The sequence below is a fragment of the Diorhabda sublineata genome, chromosome X, assembly GCF_026230105.1.
Source record: "Diorhabda sublineata isolate icDioSubl1.1 chromosome X, icDioSubl1.1, whole genome shotgun sequence".
Lineage (NCBI taxonomy): Eukaryota > Metazoa > Arthropoda > Insecta > Coleoptera > Chrysomelidae > Diorhabda > Diorhabda sublineata.
In genome coordinates this window covers 9,123,812-9,146,275 of record NC_079485.1, presented here as the reverse complement: position 1 = coordinate 9,146,275, position 22,464 = coordinate 9,123,812, and the positions used below count along the sequence as shown (strand labels likewise).

The window sequence follows — 22,464 nt, the reverse complement described above, 5'->3', positions numbered from 1 at the left end:
TTTCCTTGATTTCTTTGGTCAAACGTTGCAATAAGGTCGCATAATACTCGCCGATGATAGTTTTTCCATTTTCAGAATAGTCATTGAAAATTATCTCGCGCGCATCTCAAAGAAACGACGCCACCACCCTGCCTGCATATGGAACAGTATTTGCCTTCTTTAGAGCCGGTTATTTCTATAAAACAGCAGGAACAGTCCCACACAGAGTAGAATCTAGTTCAGCTTTTATATTGCTTGGGCTAAGGCTTTTCATATAAAAGTATCGATGACCAATTTTTTTTTCATATTTACAAATCACTGAAAAAGTTCACTATTGATGGCTGCCGAACAAATACTGAACAACGTGGCATCTTCAAACTTGAAACATATTGTGTACTTTCTAATACAGTGGTATTTTACAAGCAACTGCCGCCATCTCTAGGTCAGGCCAGGTACTTCTAGGAACATCCTCGTATGCAATAACCCGAAAAGGTGAATATTTGAGCTTGGATTCCTGCAAATGATATCATAGGCTACCTTTTTATTAATTCAAATTGGAATTAGAATCTAACATTGCTCCAAAAATAATCTGCCAGCTTTGACAATGAAAGCGAGCGAATCAGTGGTCAAGACAATCACCTGATTGAAGGAACTTTAAGGACAAATAACACTTGCAATTATCTTGGTCATTGTTGATGTGTCAAATAAAGTTAGCTGGGATTTTCACTCGAGTGTAGCAAAACGTATACCTTTGAAAAGTTGTCTTACAGATGACATTCATTTGATATTAAATGAAGTCTCATTGCATACCTTTTCTAAGTTGATTTTTGTATTTTTGTTGTTCTTAACCTAAATTCTATATCAAACAGAAAATTATGTAGATTTTGATACTTTTGCTAGTTGCACGCGCCTACAAGCTCACCTTCCCCTTCTATTTCCTTGGTGCTTCCCAGCATTTCATCAAGGCTCTATCATCTTTTGAAGATTCATTGTTATAGTTTATAGTGCTCGAAGCATTTCATGAATCAACTAAGTTTGAAATATCTCTTTCGCAGTACATTTTTTTGTTTATTTCATTCTGAATTTATGTGAGTGGGAAGTTCATTAATGATGAATCCCATACAGTATAGTTCTTTGAAGTACTCCTACAATTTTTTTATAATATGGTCTTTGTTTATAATTTTTATTTTTCATGATCTGTTTTACCTTCAATTTGCTTACATTTTTCATTGTCTCTATTACTTTTTCTATCATCAGAGATGTTCATTATACATTCCTATTTGTAGTTTTCGTTAGCAGCAAATTTCAGAGGCACCTAAAACTTCTTTTCCAAAATGTCTCTTTATATTGTCAATATTATCAGTAATTTTCTTTTCCTTAATTTTCGGCAGCACGTGGAAACAGACATTAAGTATTGCTCATTTGCGGATCGAACATAATATTAAGTATAACTGTATAGTTTAATATTTGATTACTGACTTAAATGACTCATTGGAAACAGTATCTAAAACTAACCAATATAAATTCAGTAACGAATTAGTGGGTGGTGACATTAGACATTAATTATTATCTCGATGCTTTTTGAATAAAATGTCTGAAGTTTGTGGTCAGCATTCCTTCATAATTAATGACATCCGTTTTTTTACGTTCACTTAACAATAATTCCGTTTACAATCCCAACAACGCCATCTTATGTTTCAACATATTAATGAATTCAAAACTATACAGTTAGAAACGTGCAGTAGTAGATTTAATTGAATTATTTGAACTGAATCTCGATAAAACAGAGGATTTAAAAAAACGAACAATCTGCTCAAGAATTTCATCTATAATAGAATGGAAAGGTGCCAGACATGACGATCAGCAAAACCATATTATGTACTACTAATATCTGATGTTTGAATATAACAAAAAATCAATAATGGTCAACATTTTCGCATTTTCGCATACTACAATTTTAGCTCTTGTGTTCATAACGAAAATGAAAGTTGATTTTTATTTTTTAAACTGTAAAATAATTGCTATATTATGTCCGTTGAATCAAAAATTTGTTTTGAACAAAGTACGTAAGCGATCCGTAAAGTATCATCTTTAAGTAATATGATGTACTAAATGAACCTACAATGCTATATTACAGGTACCTTACTTAACAATCTGTCATTATTTCTTTACTATGTAAGTCACATAATAGATGGCGCGTAAAGTATAGATACAGAATATGATTGATCTATGCATACAACCATTTAGTGTTATCCTTTTTAAATATAATATGTGTAGATTACTCAAGCCTAGCAGATACTTTAGTCATTCGATCGTCTACTTTGAATAATATATTTGAAAATAAACAAAATGTATTGAGAGATTTGGTTGGGCAATTTCTACTACAAAATTGACCCGTTTTGTTAACTGCATCATTTTAGCTAATATTAACATCGCATAATAAAATCAATTCTTATTCTTATCTTACCTAAAAGGAAAAATTTATTCCCACGCTTTTCAAAGACTCATTTAACACAAGTTTGGTATTCGCTTTTTTCAAGAACTAATAAACCAATTGTTTAAATAAACGTCATCATTTAAACTGTTAGTAGAATTAATTCATGGCTGCTGCCTAACTACATTAAAAATGTTACGCCGCTGATTCACAATTCTATTTTGAAGTGTCAAATAAACAACGTAATATAATAATTATATTCTAATTGAATATCCTTATCTGCAATAACCACATCTTAACATTATATTTTTTGTATAAGTTTAACATTTTAAAAACACAAAATTCCTTCATTTTAAGGATAACTATTCATACAATAACAACAATGAATGAAAATTCCCCAATATAGATATGCGTTCTGATTCACACCTTGTTACCTAAACCACTTGTTTGGGATGCTCAGATTAAAGATGAAAATCACCTGTGGATGCTAGAAATACTCATGCGCAAAATCGTTTCTCCCAAGTTCGTTGTCCATGCCTAACTGAAGTTGTTTGGTTTGTTGCCGCTCAGCAAAGTGTGATCGTTGTGAGACACTTGACACTGTAACATACGTTAATATTATAATAAAATGTAAAATAGTATCGTTTTATGTTAGTAATCACGGTTTAGTCATTGAAAAATGAGGAAAAGTAAGATGTAAGGTGACGCGAAAGTGTGAATTGTGTGATAATAACTTGTGTTTTCAACAGTTTTTAACTTGCTTCTTTGGAATTTGGTAGGCGTTTCATATAATTCACACTAATATTTAGTTTAGCAATATTTGGATTCTGTCTCAAATTGTTACTAACTTTTATTTTGTTACTTCCATGCTTACTACTATTTTTAGCGATGATTTATTTATTTATTAAACACATTTACTATATTTCAAATATTCATATTCATTCTTTTAGAAAATATAGAAGTTGTTATTCTTGCATGTACCTAATAATTAAGAGCAAATGTTTGCATTACAACATGTATATAACTCGATTTGAATACTATCCAATTGATGTTTTCCACATTTTCGAACACCTGTTGATTCCACACTAAAATTGTATATTTACACTAGTCAAGGACAATTTTGTAGAGAGAAAATAATTATTTCATACTAGGTATACCTTTAATTTTTCATTTGAATATGGAATGATAAACGAGAGAATATTATTTCTTAACAATCTCAATTAACCGAATATTCTATTGCTAGTTTTTTATTTTTCGTTTAATAAATTTATTTCATTTACTTAAGTAAATTTATGAGCTTAGGTTTTGGAAATATCGAATCTAAGATATTGTATCGTGGATACTTGAATCGTAATCTGTTATTTCAGTTTACTGTGTCTACTTCAGTCAGATGCAGTGTTTATCTCCAATTATTGTATTTTATAATTTATTATAGCATTGTCGTGTTTAGATTACGAAAGATTCCGAAGAAATTAGGACATGTAAAACAGTATACTACTATTTGCAATTTAATTAATAATATTCTAAACTCGTAAGTACGGCGTTAAATACACATACATGATACGAGTGCTGCAATCACACGCCTACATAAGTTTTTACAGTAATAGGGAACTAGGTTATCGCATTGAATTTGCTTTGTTTCTGGCTTTTACAAAACAAATATTCATCAAAGACGCTAAACTACTCGCTTTACAGTTGGTAGTTTATTGTTACACGCTAGTGCCTGTATAGTTGGAAACCAGAATTTTAGTACGCATACCTACATATTTTGTCTTACATATCATTTTTGTGAGTTGAAACTAAGAATAGTGTTCTATAAATAAACTACTACATAATTCCATCAAACATTTATTCATCTTTTCATTTCCATTTCGCCGCCCACTCTTTAAGAACAATAACACTCCCATTCTTTTATGGACAATAATTGATCAAGCTGTAAGCGAAGGAAAAAACTTTTTAGAAAGGAGAGCAACATTCGTATGTATCAGAATTTGGCGAACAATAATTCATATTTTTTTAGACGAATGTTCTTTTTTCAATAGTTCAACTCTGCGCTCTTTAATTCCTGTACTTACCGGAATAAAAATCGATAAGTATGAAAATAAGAGCGCCTAGGTATACGTCGATTTCACAAAAATTTCGAATTAAAAACATTATTTGTAATAAGGCATTTCACAAATAGTTTAACTTGAGAAAAGTTCTCGAGTCTTTTGCACCGATAGCGAAATGTAGCTTACACGTTGGGATCGGAATCTGTTTCCCAAGAATTTTGAGGGTCAGCACCGGTAAACTCGTCGCGAAGATTACTTGCTCCACTTATCCGACATATAAATTGGTCGCTTGAATTTAAGGTTTGATGTAATCCCTATGGGTCATTTTGAAATAACGTCCGTCATTTTCCGCATGGGGCAAACACGTATTATCTACATTGTAAACAACCCGAAAAGAGGGATTTTAAAAGTGGATTTTTGTAAAAATGCCGTCTTTTTGTGCAATCGTGGGCTGCTCTAAAAAAGCTAACAGGATCCAAGTTCGTTTTTCTAGGATTTCCCAAAAGCTCACAAAAAGGAGAACAAGTGATAGCTGATAGCTGATAGATTAGCCAAAGAACGACGTGAATGCTGGATATGAGCGTTACTGCATTCTAATAGGTATAAGCATGTTTTATAGCAATTAGAGTTGTCTTACTTGGCAGGAAACCAAAACGAGCCAAACATAGTGGCTATTTTGGTGTCCGTAAATAGTTAAAGACTGTTAGAACAATATAATTTTTCTGTAATTCCTTTTCAAATGCTCCGTGATTATGCGCCTCTTCCCTCCCAGATATCAGGTTCTCCTTTCTAATAGTGTAAAGTTTTGCTTTACAATTTCCTTTGGCAACACCTCCACGGTGTTTCTCCACTTTTCAAGGCCGTTTCCTTTGAAAACGTATCATTTCCCAAACAATTAAACTTCACTCACGTTCAACTAACACCGGCATTTTTCACAATGATTTACTTGACACAAAGGTAGAAATAGTAGGTAATTAATAAAGGAAATTAATAAGAAACTATTTAATGAAGATTTGAGGTATATATGCCCCATAACCATTAAACCATTGTTCCGTACCTACAGATTCAGGTGGTCAAGAAAACGTCAGCGACGAATTTACATGTCATTAGTTGTGACTCTTCTCGAAATGCTGTTAAAGGGATTATCTTGGCGACCAAAATACATCCGTCCGACAAGGTCTGAAATCGATTCCTATGGTACTGTTACATGTACCAACTTGTTATAAGATTGAACTTTAGAAAACTCAACAAGTCGAAGTTTGCACAAAACTCCAAAAATGGAGGACCTGTTTTTCATTCTTTCAAAAAAAACTAGGGAAAAGACCGTCCATGAGATCGATATCAGCGTTATTATCTGATATTCTATGAGTGTCCTCTGATAATATCTTTAGCGAAATCATGAAAACCTCACACAATTGTAGGTTATTTTACCAGGCATTGCGACAATATTTGATGAATTTTGAATTTGGGCAATAACAACGCATACACGAGATGATTCGCTGCGTGGAAAACATTCTATGAAATTTCACACAGACCAACAGATTTTCCAGTGAGATAAGTCTACGTTGCCCAGCAATCAAGCGTTGTTGTTAATATAAGTTTTATATATTACAGATAAAAATATGTGCCAAAACCTCCCCTTCACTGTATATTTAGAAGCTGTTACCAATCGATTTTTAAAGCAGCGAAATTTTTTTTACCGAAAAAGCTATCGCTTTCTGTCGTGATGTTGCACCATCTAATCTATGGTTAGATTACCTAAATCGAAAAATGCCTGAGAGACTGATTTCATTGCGTGATTGACACGTGATTCAAATTCTTCGAAATCTCGGTTGTTAACTCAGCTGTATGAGGAAAACGACGAAATCTTTACTCGGTTTCTTTTGCACACTTAGGTTCGCCGGCTATAAAGAGGCTCTTGCTTAAATTGGAGTGAAAGAATGGTAAGTTTAACAAAGTTGATTTGCTGTTGCAGGATGACGAATTCCTGACGTAATGTTTCAAATATTTCCTATTAATTTTCTATTAATTTCCTTCAAATTTTTTGTACTCAATTTTTAGGGATATTGATTCCTTACAGGGGTGCTGAGGTGTTTATTTTCTCGAGGACAATATCTTACTGTGGTTGGATTATGTTTATTATGTATCAAAAATTTAGATTTATCGATAAACAACATCAAAAATTATCTTTATTTTCTATGAATATTTGGATGATTTTGTTCTCAGGAAATAGTTTCCGAGTTTATATTTCAATTTGGTTAATTGGAAGTGAGTTGGTTAAAGTATTTATAATGAAAATTCCATTTGTCAACCCTGTATATGTGCAATCTGTAAATATACTATAGTCTATTTCAGAAAGGTATAGAGTAATGGGGAACTCCGTCCAGTTTGGCTCAATTTAGGTGTAGGTCTTGAAATATTGTGTAGGGATTACTTAAGTAGTAGATTATACGTTTTGCGTTTAATCTTCTATTAGTGCGTCTGCCTAATTCCAACCCTATTTCAGATTCGGCTTAACCATGCGCCGTAAGGGCAATGGTGCCTTACCCAAAATTTTTAGACCTTTATAAGTTTAGTTTAACGCATCAGTATTTGCTGTTAAGTCGTAAATAGTGGTCACAGTATTATAAGATTAGTAATAAAATGGCGGCATTTACACCAACGAAAAGATATTCCAATAATTCTCCACTTTATCAGTGAATGAAAAATTTATTATTTTAAATGTACACGATTGCATAAAATACGATTACCCTAAATTTACTGTACAAGAAACTATCGACCAATGTTCCCGAATGACTGGAGTTGGAAAGTCCACCGTTTTTAAATTATTGCGGAGGAGAAAGATAGCAAGCCATGTGGAACCTCCCAAGAAAAGTCCATGCAGACCAGTAAAAGTCCTTGATGAAGACACCAAAAGTATAATTCGAAGAAAAGTTCATTCTTTTTTGATTTTAAAAAAGAAATACCCACCCTAGATAAGATTTTAGTGGATCTTGGCCAGGATGACAGTATTCCGTTGATAACTAAAAAACTTTTATGAACAACTTTGAGAAATATGAAAAAAAGCTGGGAAAAGCATAACCGTAAAGCACTTTTAGTGGAAAGCGATGAAATTGTTTGCTGACGACGAAAATACTTAAGAAGTATAAAGTAGTACAGAACAGACCAGAAGAAAATATTTTATCTTGATGAGACGTGGATTAATGAACGTTATACAGTACCAAAAATGTGGCAAGACAAAAGTATAACCAGTGCTAGCCAAACTTTCATGGAAGGCCTGTCAACGGGTATAAAGGTGCCTTCAGATAGAGGGAAAAGACTTATAATTGTTGGGTCACTCTGTGGCTTCTTTGCATACCTAATGAGATTTTATTACTCTATACCTTTCTGAAATAAACTATAATTTTGTATGTGTATGCTTACTGCTAAACTCTTATTTTTTGTCCATATTTGCATTACTTGAAATAGTACAATAAGGTGAAATTGGTTGAAATTTACAAACCATTCCTAGAATTTTTGATATCAATTATTCATAAAACCATACCTACTCATTCGAGTTTGACAAGAAAAAATACATTAGGACTAAAAATAAGCATAGGTTATTATCTATATTTATTCTGTTATGCCTACAGTTACGAATATTTTAATATTTCAATCAAGTAACAAATTCCAATGTCTTTTGATGATATTGACATTATTTAAATCTAGTCTTGAAAACATAGGCGCAGATCACTTATTATTCATTGAACAAGCTAGAATACCGTATAGGATGTTTCAAAAAAAGGTGATCCCGTCTCTAGCATAGATAAAAAATTGAAAAATATAAATATATTTGGGGTTTGCTCAATAAAAAATTTTCGTAACGCCATCCGTATTCAATGAATTTATTTTTTTGTCTGATTCTCATAGAGGGCGCTAGTTATGCGGTTTTTACCAAGTAGTATTCAACATAACTTTTTCAATATTAGATTTATTAAGCAAAAGTTCAAGTGAACATCATTTATCTTTACACCAAAAAGGTACTTGGGATAAAAGTTGGCGTAAGGAATGTGGCAAGACAAACAAATACGTCTTCTTCAAGTACTTGGAGAATACTTAAAGCGCAACAGCTACATCCTTATCATCACAGACAGGTCCAAGAGCTCTTGCCAGACAATCTACCGGTTCGAGTGGATTTTTGTAAAACATTACAAGAAAGGACAACCCTCAATCCAAATTTTTAAAAATATAGGTATTCTTTTTACGGACGAGGCCACTTTCACGCGACAAGGTATGTTTAATTCCCATAATACCCACTACTGGTGTGATGAGAATCCACAATGTGAAAAGAGTATCATATTACCAACACTCATTTAAAATTAATGTTTGGGCAGCCACTTTAGGTTACAAATTAATAGGTTATCACATTCTACCTGGAAAATTAAATCGTGATATGTACCTGGAGTTTTTAAGCATTTTCCGAATCAATGGATTGGTAGAGATGCAGAAGCTCCGATTCATTGGCCTTCTCGGTCGTGCGATTTTAATCCCATGAATTACACAGTTTGGTCGTATCTTGAAGAAAAAGTTTATGCTACGGAGGAAAATTCAACGTTTAGCCTGTACTTTATATCTTCATTTCGTATTTTGAATATTTTTGTTACTCCCAGGACTTCCCTAAAAATTTATTCTTCATATTATCGAATGCACTGACTATACTCTGTATTGTAATATTTATATCTATTTCTTCACGTCCTTGGAAATCCTTCAAGTATTTGACGTTGTTAACTCGTACTAGTATATTCCTATTCAGATTCAACAACCTCATTGGTTTTCCCTATTACCATTATCTTATTTTTATTTTGATTAATTGTCATTTTCTTTTTATATTCTTCATTCCATATTCGAAAATTTTTTTATTCCTCTGCTGAACAATACGACATCATCACCAAACACACATTCTGAGAGATGAACTGGTTCTAGATTCCTGTGCTCAACCTACAGTTTTGTTTTTATTTAATATGCTTGCTTTATCACGTCATCCATTATGATGTTAAATAGTAGTGAGCTCAAAACTCTCACTGAAAAATAGCTGGACTGCATATTACGAACTTTGACTTAATTTTTATTCAATCTCTAAATCTATATATACAATTTGACGATGGTGTTCTTAGTTTTCTCTATAACTTGTTTTACTGTGAAGATGTGGTGATGTGGTCATATGTGCTTCTTTCTTATCTGTAGACATTCTGAGACTCTGCTAACAACTACGGCTCTGTTTCTCTTATCAGTATTTTTTCCCAATAATTGTTGGGCTCTTTTCCTCTCCTCGTGCTCTATTGTATGTTGTAGTCAATAGCTGAGCTGCTTTGAACATTTCTTTAGTAACACCATCATGTTCACTTGCCTTCTCTTGTTTAAATTTCATAATATCCTCGTTAATTTTATCTCTTTCTCTTATTTGTTCTAAGCTCATGATTCTTTTGCCCTTCAACGATTTATTTTCTCAATAATTTTGGAAATATGATCTTTTATCTGTCCATTATATCATCGTTTGTAGATTGCAGGTTTTTCATTGTTTTATAAAATGACTTTTGATTTTTATTTAAATCGTTAAATATCTTATTCACGCAAAAATGTTGCCCTGGTTATTTTAGCTTCTCTTACTAAAACTTTACCTTGATTGCGCTCTAATTTGTATTCTTGCTACCTCCCGTTTTTATTTTGTAGATATTTCATACGTTTTTTTTCCTCAGTTTCTTTTCCTCTCTTATTTCTGCATTCCATCATGCGTTTCATAGTTCTATTTATTTCAATTGTACCTACAGATAATATACATAATTCCATTTAAACCCTATTATCAATGTATAATTTGATAACACTACTGTTCCATTTTACTTTGACCTTTAACTCATAATTTTCTAAAATATAAACAGCCAGTGTAAGGGATTTTGGAGGACGCTTTTCGTATTGTATTCTGTATGGTAAACGAAACTATTCAATTATGAAACTGGTACAATGTACTCAATAAAATAAAAATAGAGCCACGTTAAATTTTGACGGTATAACATAATGAAATAATTTTGTGCAGCTGCAACTTTGTTCAACAGTTTCACGTTGATGTTTGAAACTAACGTTTATCCTATATACAATAAGTTAATCTATAATATTTAACATTATTTAGATATTCCTCATTTGCCTAAAACGTTGATTATATTACTTTATATGCTATTAAATTTAATATTTTTTCCTCAATCTAATATTCATTGTTTTATTTCTTGTTTGCAAAGGAAATACGGCATATATTTTAGTGATTTACAACATCCAAGGGTGAACCCGTAAGATTTGTATCTCACTTAATTTTAGATATACCACAGGAAAGTAAATAAAGAAAAACTGCCATTCATTAGTGTTATAAATAGATGGTGGGTTAACGACTTACATACGGTACAAAAAATGATGATGATTTGTTTTTTGTCGTCTATTAATTTAAATGTCACTGCAAGAAGTTCACTGTGAACTAGACTAGATCTTTATTATTTAAAATAACTCTCATTAGTTCAAAGGCGGCGCATTTTTGGGCCGTACTCAATAAAGATAATATATTAAAAAGATTGATTGAGTCGTTAGCTATTGCTTGTCTTAACATCAACTAGCTATTTAAGTATACTTTTCTTCCACTAGTCTGGCACAATATCCTGTTTTCATTAAGATCTGCATAAATTTTAGCTTGAATTTTTTATCTATGCGCAGAAGTAATAACTCAACTATTTTTGTGACCAGATAAAATTTATGTGAAATATCAAAAAAAAAAAATTAAAGAATACGACGGCTCGTGATAACTTAATGGTTATAATTAATTGTAAAGGGAACTATAAAGAATGGCAGATGGCTCCATCTATTATTGGGTAGCCATTAACTATTTTCACAAGTTAAATGTAACTAGACTCTATAGAAAGTTATATTATGTTCTAGAATTATTGCAGGAGCATATTACCGTGATAAATGGTATAATAAAGTTTTAAGTGTTAAATTAATTTTTTTATTCCCGAACCCTTTACGCGAGAAATAATTAGATTTATTTTATATTATTTTCGTTATGCAAATTTTATGTCACCAAGGCTATCAACATTTTATCTGCTCTTGGTTAAAGGTTAATATGTAAAATTCACAAATATGATAGTCTTAAATACGAACATTATTTATCCCTGTGAATTCATCAATTGTTCAACAATTCAAATATATTTTTGTAATTAGAATGCGGAACGAAAACGCACTCTTTGTGAATCAAAGAATAACTTTTACAAGAAATGTAAGTGTACTAGAGGGTAAAATTAGTATTTAGTCGTACAATTATGACCATAAAAGAGTCTCTTAATGTTACAAAAACTCTCACTTAGTTCGTAACTTCATTAGGCAAAATTGATGGAGATTAAATAACTGAACTATTGACACTAGGTATTTACAAATTTGTACGGAACCCTTTGTGGCAAATCTGACTCGCCCTTGTCGTTATTTTACCTACATTAGTGAAAACTGCCAAGTAACAGACTCTGAGTATATTTTCATTCACAATTTCAGTATCTATATATTTAATACATATGAGAACTTACATACCAAGATAATTCAATATTTCATAAACACAGATTCGATTCGGATATTAACGAAATGAAGTTTTTAGAATTTGTATTACAGCGAAGAAAGTTTGAATATACACTCGAAAACATTACATTTGGGCGCGTGCATGAACTTGGCTGTTACTGATTTCGGTACTGCCGCCAACCGGGACATGTTTCGGCGTACCCTGCAGTAGATGGAACTTGGGTACATCATTATATCTCAAGAACAAAAATACAATCGAAAACATGAATTTCATTCGAGGAATGTGCACCTAACAAAGCAAAAACCGGTTTATCGGCCAATATTATGCTGCTTTGCTGACCCATTTTCATGTTGAACGTAAAAAAACGACCCATTTGTTGAGGAAATGAGAAATTGGTTGAACACGATTTTAGACAAATGAAGGGCTAATGGCAGAAACAAACTTCCTAAGGATTAATTTTGAATCGTTTCAAAAGATTGGAACCTCACTGGACAAAGTGTGTAAAGTTGAAACAATGTTCAAAAATAAAATATTTTATAGTGAAGTAAAGCCTTCGTAATTACTCCATAATATTGGCCATGAGGATTATATCATCTAATGTGACATCTTGACGGGTTGACACCCAGTTGATTTATGTATGAGCGTATAATTATCAGAAATTTCCTAAGCTATGGAAGACAGTAACGAAATTGAAGTTATTAAATCAGTTTAAATATATAAAATAACATAAGATTATTTAATTTTTTGCCAAAAAAACCTATTAATGATGAGAAATACCTAAAAAACTCCAACCAAATCATTTAAACTATTAATAGCTCTCCAAATGTGAAAATACACGTGTTAAACCACACCAAATGCTAGAAAATTTATTTAATAGAATAATAATTTTTTATGAATGAACATATCGATTTTGGAACCAAAATATGTTTAATAACTGCATTACAATCATCAATGTCTGAAAATGTTACTAACCTTACAATTAATTGTGATATTACGTGTTTATTAGGTTTCCTGTACATAATTGAATGTAGAATAACTAAGAACTAAATGAAATGAAGAATTATTTATTTATTTTTATTTTCCTTCTATTTATTTATTCATTTATTGCCCCCTACCACCTCAGCCAAAAGGCCAATTGATAGGATGAAAATTCTTTATAGATGTTATCAATTTCAATACCGTTATCTACGTTTGCTGCCGTATATTGTGTTATAAGCACATTAAATTGGAGACTGTAGACCAGGATAAAAACCATGCCGTTTATTACATATGGTTTCACGTGGTGGAAAACAACGTCGTAAATATCAAACATCTTTGAAAAATTGGATATAATTGTGATGGGGCGAAAGTTCTCAATAACAATCTTATTATTCTTGTTAAAAACGGGACAAACTCGTCCATTTTTCTATACCCTGAAAATTTACCAAATTTCAATGAAAGATTAAATACATAACACAGCAGTAACAGACGTCTTAGTGGAAATGCTGGTAAACCATCAGGACACGATAAAAAGCTTGATTTTAGTTTTTGAGGCTAGTTAGACACAGTAAAATAAGAAGTAATATTGTCAGAATTAGAAGTAGATAATATAAAATATCCTGAATGAAAATAGTCAGCAAGGGCAGGGATCGGCATGCGAATCGAATACGATTCTTTTATTAAGCAATAAATTAAAAGATGTCCACCGAAATTGTGAAAATCGAAAAATTGGAGTATCGAGCCACCATCAAGTACCTGTATTTAAAAAGGTTTAGAGATAAGCAGATTCACGAAGATATGCTTAATACCCTTGGGGATCAATGTCCTTCGTATGCGACGGTAAAAAATTGAACTGCAAGCTTCAAAAGAGGTAAATTTTCCATTGAAGATGATGACCGATCGGGAAGGCCAGTTTCTGTGTCAATCCCCGAAAATATCGATGCAGTTCATCAGACCGTCGAATTGGGCTAAAACGGATATCTGAAGCATTGAATATTTCATACGAACGCGTTCATTATATAGTTCACGTCAATTCGGACCTGAGAAAAATTGCTGCAAAATGTTTGAATGTTGACCAAAGAGTGCAAGAGTTGAAGCATCGCGTTCGACCTGTGCTCGACTTGAAAACGATGTAGACTTCTTAAACCGAATTGTTAATATGGATACATTTCTACGATCCAGAAACAAAACAACAATCGATGGAATGGCGACAATCTAGTTCTCCAAGACCTAAGAAGTTTCGTGTCCAAAAATCTGCTGGAAAAGTTCTTGCTTCAGTTTTTTGGGATTGCCATGGAGTAATCATGATTGATTTTTTGGATAAGGGTAGAACAATAACTGGATATTACTATTTGACATTACCGACCATTCTACGGGAAAAAATTAAAGAGAAAAGACGCGGAAAGCTATCCAAAGGTGTTTTGTTTTTGCAGGACAACGCTCCTGCATACAAATCTCATGTTGCCATGCAAAAAATTCGTGATTTGAGGTTTAAATTACTAGAACACCCCCCCTTATTCACCAGATTTGGCTCCGTCCGACTATCATTTCTTTCCTCAAATGAAAAATGTCCTAAATTTTCTTCCAACGAGGAGGTAATAAAAGCTGTAGAGGTCTGGGTTGCAGAATATTTTTTTGAAAGGTCTAGAGACGTTGCTCTAATAAATGTCTCCAATTAAGAGGAGAATATATTGAGTAATAAAATATTTCGACATTGAAATTTTGTTTGGTCCTATAGTAGGCTAAGAATTTTACAATATATCCTCGTATATTTTGGCTGTTCAGTTTTAATAAAGTGACCATATTGGAAATATTAAAATGGGGAACGCATTGTCGACTGACGGTAAAAAAAAGAAAGCTTAAGAACAGAATATTTTTCTATAATTGCCTCAGTCTTCGTCCTTTTGCAGCAAATTTTTTTCTCAAAGAGATTTTGTATCACTCGGGTCGTACAATACATAGATCTGAAACTGTGCGAAAAATTTTTTCTGAAATAATCATCAAGTTGATTACCAGACGCTGTTAAATTATGCCTGCTAATGTCGTTTTTTCCACCAGATGCAATTGAAAATTCGCCGTTACAGTTTAGAAAAATAACGTTCGAGTTAAATTTAGCTTTTTTATTAAAAGGAATTTTTTGCTAAGGTCTTCCGTATATTTACATGTCCATTTTGGTGGTTTAATGACATCCAAATGCGATTAATACTATGCTACTGGCTACTCCACAACCACTACAACTAAAAATTTCAGTGTTAATTACTATTAAATTTAATTACCTAACCCAACCAATAATAGTTGCAAAAACTAAAACCTTACGTTATTGTTGTCCATAGCCAACAAACCACTAACAAAGGGGTGCTAACACAGTTGAAATTTTGTGATTGTACTTTTTGTCTTTCATTTAGGGTATGTTCAGGAGCCCCTCGACTGCTCTCGATAAACATTAATGTAACAAGTGGGAAGTATTTTTAAAACAGATACCTCCAACCGGCAATACTTGTTCATTTGAATAGTGTTGTCGATTTATGCAATCAGACACTCATAACAGTTTTTGGGGTGGTTTGTGTTTAAAAATTTATTTTAATTAATGATGCAGGTATCATCGTCATCATTATACGTCCGTGTAATAAAATTATGAAGGTACATAACTAGTTTCATGGAACTTTAGCGGGACAATTGGAAAAAAATCGGGACTCGCCAAATCCGACAAGAATGGTCATTTTTGTTTTAAAAGGTTGCCGACCCCCTACCTTAAGGTTACCGCATAGTATATCCACAATACTAGCGGTGAGAAATGGTAATACAATAGCGAAGTTTGGAAAGACAAAAATTTTAATAGAATATCGCTTTCCCCATTCCAATAATTTCTACGTTAGACCTTGTAGCCTTTAATTAAATAATGAATATGATATTTCTAAATTGTTTTTTCACTTGATAAAAAATCGGAAACGATGTATATAAACAATATTAGCATCTGTTCAAAATTTTGAATTTGCCCTAAACACACACTGTTTTTCTGTTATCTTATCATACTTTCATAATATATAATACACATTTTAATATCAGACGAATTTACCTAAGTAACAAATACTCAACCTTATCTATTTGAATCAGGTTCACAACGTGGAAGGTATATTTAATATATTTTTTAATTGTTTACAGTGTCTGCAAATCCTTCTGAATGCAGTTGAGTATGTCATATCTAAATTCGAATTCAAATATTAAGGAAACTAGTGACAATGGTAAGTTTTTTCTATCAAATATTTTAGTTCATAAAGCAACGTTACACTTCTCGCACTTTGTTTGCGAGCCACAAGTGCATTTAGGAAATTTACAGCGTTTTTTCTTTCCTATCCAAACAGGCCAGTAACCTTGACCTTTGTTTCGTTTTGATTGAAGTTTGTTTTCGGTGTATCTCTTAATGCAATATCCACTGTCACTCATTAAAAGATGTCTTCCAAAGTGTCCTTCCTCCAATAATCTTCTCAAAGCACTGTTATTGAATATTGTCTGGCCGTGAACGAGATACAATGTTACGAATCCAAAGCCGAGCATCGGATACAGTTTATACGTTTAATGCATAATTAACCTTTTAGGCTTCCAAATATTTCTACGTCTTCGCCGCCTGGTGAGTGTAAATACCGTAGATACGGGATGAGTAATTCTAAATCGTTCGAATAAATCCAAGTTATATTTCCAAATAGTTGTATTTTTCGTCTTAGGACAATAGTTTCCTCTTCGGATGACCTTGAGCTCGAACTTGATGTAACACGATACCTAGCCAATATGCCATAAACCTTTTATTGTTTTAAACTTATTATAAAGACACCTGAGTCAGCTTAGAATTCAAACATAGCCTATGTTTGCATTTGATGTTTGCCGCTAAAGTAGACTAATGTGCTAAAGTTAAATATTTCTGACTTAATCTTAGTTCAAATTAAAAGAACTTTTAGGCTAAATGGCAATTATGAATCGCGCGACTTAACTTATTGGCAACAAATTTAAAGCTTCCTTTGAATGTATTATGAAACCAATAATAGCAAAGATATTACAACTAATGTCTTTGTTAAATACATATAATTATAATAATAATATAGTTGATCTTTTTTATTTCAGTCGTTTCATCCTAATTTAGGTGTATGGAGAATGTTAAATAGCTCACACACTACGTAAATTAAAACTACTTAGTTTTATTTTATATATATCAAAGAAAATATCAGATCCGTTTGATTTTATGCTGCGAAATTATCACACTTTTTGTTTAACTTTATAAACATTCTTTCATGATTGATGGGAATGTCAACCGTTTAAGTATTTCATTATGTAAGGAATCGAAATGTAAATATTGTGGATTATGCTGTATATTTATAGCATAGATCATTTGCATCATTTCTACATTTATGAATATGTACTAACACTGTCCTAGTTGAAACTTGATATTTGAATATAGTGTCAAAAAAACAAATTTTGTATAAGGTAGCCAGAAAAAACGTACAAGTGTTGCTATATAAATTTTGAAATACAAATAAAAACAAATATTTGTAACTGGACATGCTTGTTTTTAAAATATTGTTCATTAAGATGAATACACTTTAGTATGAGTTTGAACCAATTGGTGAAGCATTTTTTCCATTCCGATTAAGGCACCTCCAAAACATGTGATTTAAACGCATCAACCGCTTCTTCAGGTGTAGAAAAATGTGGACCTCGCAATTTATTTTTGATCTGCTGGAATAAAAACAAATCATTGAGTGCCAAACAAGGACTGTACGACTAATGACCCATCAATTCGATGTTTTAACTGTTAAAAATGTTTTTGTTTGAACTGATGGACTAGCATTGTCGTGGTGGAGAATGATTCGTTTTCGGCGATTGGTTCTCCTGATTTTTTCGGCAAACAAAGGCTGGTGTACCAATTAGAATCGACCGTTCTACTTTGCTTTAATGGAACGGTGGCGACATGTCCAATTATTCCTAAAAAATAGGTGACCATTTGCTTTGTACGTGAACAACTTTCGGGTTCATATCCATAAATCCATGATTCTTCGCCTTTCACGATCTTATAGACGTCTTTTGAGGTGCCGCTAATGAATTTCTTCAGCATTTCTTTGCACCAATCGACACAAGCTTTTTTTAAGCGATTGTCAAATTATTCGGTATCCAACGCGAACAAATCTTTTGACAGCCAATACAATATTGAACGTATATGGTATGTCACATGACGATCTAGCAATATCAATTGACGCACAGCATCGATGATCTCTGGCACAACAGCTGATTTTCGACGACCTTCAAGAGAACCAGAGAACCATTTAATTCTATTTTTTGACCAAGATGAATGTTTCAAGTATCTGTAGACAGCTCAAATAGCACTCGTTCTGAGTACATCTACCATCAATAATAAAAACTTTATGATGGCAATGTCAGATTTGACATATTCACATTCGTGTTACCATATCTCAAAACTTAAGCAGCAACCCTCGTAAATATGTAAACATTTTACATATATCAATATATCATATTAATAACTTCAGGAATTCAGTAAAATGATTAGTAGAAGTTTTTAAAATAAGAATTACTGTTAAATAAGATTATCTGATGTATAATCTCGAATTATGCGCATTAATAATTATCTTCGGATTAGATCCGGCACAAATATCGTATCTTTTTTGTCTTTTATTTACGTGAATTATCTCTTATATGTATTTGCAATCAATTTGTCTCATTATACTTATATCGAACAAGTAGAAACATAATCAGAAATACAAATTTTCGAACTAACAAGACATTTTTTTCACATCATTTTTATTTTTCAACATAGTCTCCTCTTAAGTGTAGATACACATAGTACAGCGATGCTCTAACTTCTTCAACCCTTCCAAATAATAGTTGTCGTCTTCTCAAAATACGCGTTTACGTATACGACGTCATCGTTTGATGACAATCTATTTCAATTGAAAGTTTAAGGCTGGAAAACAGGATAAAGTCGATGGATGCCAGATCTTGTGGTGAGTGGTCAACCAATCCAAAGTGAAGTTTTATTCATGATGGTCACCTAGATGCATTTTCCTAAAAGAAAAGCACTTTGTTTTTCATCAAATGTAGTCGCTCTTTTGCAATTTCTCCCTTCATTCCTTAACAAGCAACTCCCTTCTTACTTTTTTACCTTTTTGAAGATAGTTGATGACCACAATCCCATGACTACCCCAAAAATCGGTCACCATCACTTCTCCTGTCGATGAAACCGTCTTTGCTTTTTTAGGTGAATTGTAGTGGTGGACCCAGGTGTTATCAACAATTATGCATCGACGCAAAAAACTTAAACTTAAAACGCGTCGATAAGGCCTAAAACATGTTCATTCGAACGCGCTTTTGGTTCAAAATGAGAAAACGTGGAACCCAAGCACGGATAGTTTACGCATGCATAATTCTTTTATCAGTAAGTATACGGCAAATGGATTCTTTTGATATGCCAATCACCTCTTCTATCTCTCTAATCTTATATCGAGTGAAGTCCAGTACCATTTGGTGAACTTTTTCGATGATATCGCTGGTTGTCGCACTTTTTGCCGTCCCGAAGGCCACGTTTGAATTTATCTGCCCAAAATCTCACGATCATAAATGAATCCTTATACACTGAGCTTCATTTTCCATTTGCAGAAAAATCTTCACATCGACTCAGTTATACGATCGTCAAAAGTCCAAAATGGCTAAATTCTTCAAACGCATGCGTAAATATATATATTCCAACTTATATTGGTAAAGCTGACATTTTCAGGTTGATATCGGAAACTTAGGAATGAATATTAAAATGATCTGAGATCCTAAATTAATTCGATTGGTTTTAATTTGAAATTTCTATCAACAATTCGACCACTCATATTATTCACTGTAATTCACTTTGTGCTAAATTTAATTTTTTAATCTTACCAAAGGTCTAGATGGATGAAAAAAAGAGTGAAGAATAGTACCAAGGTCTAACAACCCTTGCTTGTACGCCAATCATCTGTCCATATTCTTAATGAAAACATTCAATATGGATATAACAGAGAAAATTGTGTTTTTCTCATAGAAAATAATGACAAAGAATAAGAACCTCGAATTGATTAATGAATTCTAAAACCCTATTGAAATTTTTTTTATCGCATAGAGTTGACAAAAAACTCAATGTGTAAAGAATTTTTAGAAGAAAATCGACAACATAACACGAAGTTTGAAAAATAAGTGTTTTGAAATCAGATGTTGCCAAAGGCAAACTAATTTTCTTCAATATTAAAAATTCTTAAAACATACCGAATGGTGCCGGTCGAAGTTGGCCGTCACTGTCTGTTCTCTGCAAGTGTGGTCCTATGATTTCAAGTTTAAAAATTGCATCATGTAAACACGCAATGTTGCACGCTCCAGTTCCGCAGCAACTATTAAGTTCTTCCCGTTACAAAAACGTTATTTTGGTTTGACTACATGGTGTTACGTTCGGAAATGAAATTTTTCTAATAATGAAATGAACAAAACTAATCTCATTATAATTATTGACCTCTTATTATCTATAATTGTCTACCGATATATAAAGTTAATACACTATTTATATTATAGAAAAAGTATTTGCTTGATCGAAAATATTTGGGTACTTTCTAATGTGACGCCAACGTAATGCGCTCATGAATGGATATGGGCTAGGTTAGACATTAATCACTCTAGACAAGTCTGAACTACTTTGATTAATGTAGAAAGCAGCAAATTCAATAAATGAGTTGATACTTATCTGATGATAACTTATATACACATTAATGACTATTAACAAAATCTGAAATTACTCAAAACTATGTTCGTATTAAAATATACGGAGATCTTTATACCGTGTGCTTTTTAAGCGCGTTACATTGTAAAAAAACTCAAATAAAATCTATTCCGAAGCAGTTGATATCCAATTCAGGACTGCTGTAATCCGCATTATTACGAATCGATTCAACATTTTATTTTATCGGGATAATACCAATGAAAAATGACGGACACTCAATGACGTAGAAAATAACTAATTAAATTCAACTTCTACTGAAACTTTTTGGTATTGCGTAAGGAAACCAAATAAAAAACCGATTCTATTATGTTATTCTATTATTACTTGAAGGAGTGAATAATACGGCGAAATAAAACATAACACAGGACTCTTTAGCGGTGTCTCATTGTTTAAAATAAATAAGTTTTACTATAATTAACAGTAACGTTATAAAAGAGGTTTTGGCTGGAGCTCCGGAAACCCATCAATTGGCTTCGAATTTTTACAGCATCTATCACGTACTAGATTTTTAAACCTAAAAGGATTTTTGGCCTCTTATAAGGAAAAAGGATAAAAAAATTAGAATCATAAGGTCTTTCAACCAGAAATTCCTTTTTCAATCTTCCATTTTTAATTGTGAAGGTAGCTGATTGAACAATATAGCGAAGATGCGATTCGAACAACGAGTAATCGCCAAGGTGTCTACATGTACAGACCATTGAAGAGCACCATCAATATGTAGACCAAGATCGAATTTGAGGATCGTATTAAGTCTTTGTTGAGTTTTAGAGGTTGTAAAGCTGCTTTGTAGAATAAAACTAGAGTTTTCTCGGTGCTTAAACAGAGACCGTTTGCGTTAGACCAGGACTTATACCTGGACCACTCCAGGTTACACTTGTGTCATCCGCGAATAAAGTGAATTTACCATTAATTCGTAAGTCTGTGGCATCATTAATGAATAAAAAAAAGAAGAATTGGACCCTAAACTGATCCCTAGGTACACCACTGCCAACTGCCAATTTATTTGAAACTTTACCATTAGCTCGTACCAATTGTTTTCTAGATTTAAGGTAAAATACAAACCATTTTAAAGGACCACCTCGGATGCCATAATACTCTAGTTTGTTAGTCAGAATTTCACGATAAACACAATCGAAATTGATGAGCTTCCAAGATTTTATATTGAAAAAAAAAAAACGGTGGTAGACAGTTTTTCGTTAGTCGTTCTATTATCTTTTTAGACAGCTTGAGAAAAGGATTCGTTGATTAGAGAACATAATCTTTTCTGAAAAATTCAAAAATAACTTATCGATAACGCATCGATGCCGCGGGAAGTTTTGTTTTAAATGCTGAGTATGGTTTGCTCTAACAAATCTATTTACAGGTCTAAGAAAGAAACTGTCTGTGATTCTTTTAAAAGGAAAGAGAGAAAGAGCATCACGACTTGGAGATATTTTAGAGCTAATACGCTTACTAACTTTCACGAAATAATTGTTAAGTTCGTCTGGGTCAAGGTCAATAGTTTTTGATGAACGCTTTTTGTTTCTCAAATCATTAGACCAAGTTTCGAGGAATTGTTGTAATAATTTTGATAGTTTTCCGGTACAGTAATCTTTAGTTATTGATATAATTGAGTATCTGTGAACTTTTTAATATACAAGAG

At 32.6% G+C, this 22,464-nt stretch overlaps 1 protein-coding gene across 3 annotated transcripts in view; it reads left to right on the top strand.

Moving 5' to 3' along the window:
- Positions 1-2,956: 2,956 nt before the first annotated feature.
- The window catches only part of LOC130451264 (uncharacterized), a 53,871-nt gene continuing 34,363 nt past the window's right edge, over positions 2,957-22,464 (top strand). The window contains exons 1-2 of one of the 3 annotated variants that reach the window (XM_056790172.1): positions 2,957-3,188; positions 16,187-16,266. In XM_056790172.1, coding sequence (XP_056646150.1) covers positions 16,206-16,266 — 61 coding nt within the window. In that variant the 5' untranslated portion in view covers positions 2,957-3,188; positions 16,187-16,205. Of the gene's footprint in view, positions 3,189-5,375; positions 6,408-16,186; positions 16,267-22,464 lie in introns of those variants that run through there. The other 2 variants (XM_056790173.1, XM_056790171.1) reach the window with 2 other exon arrangements.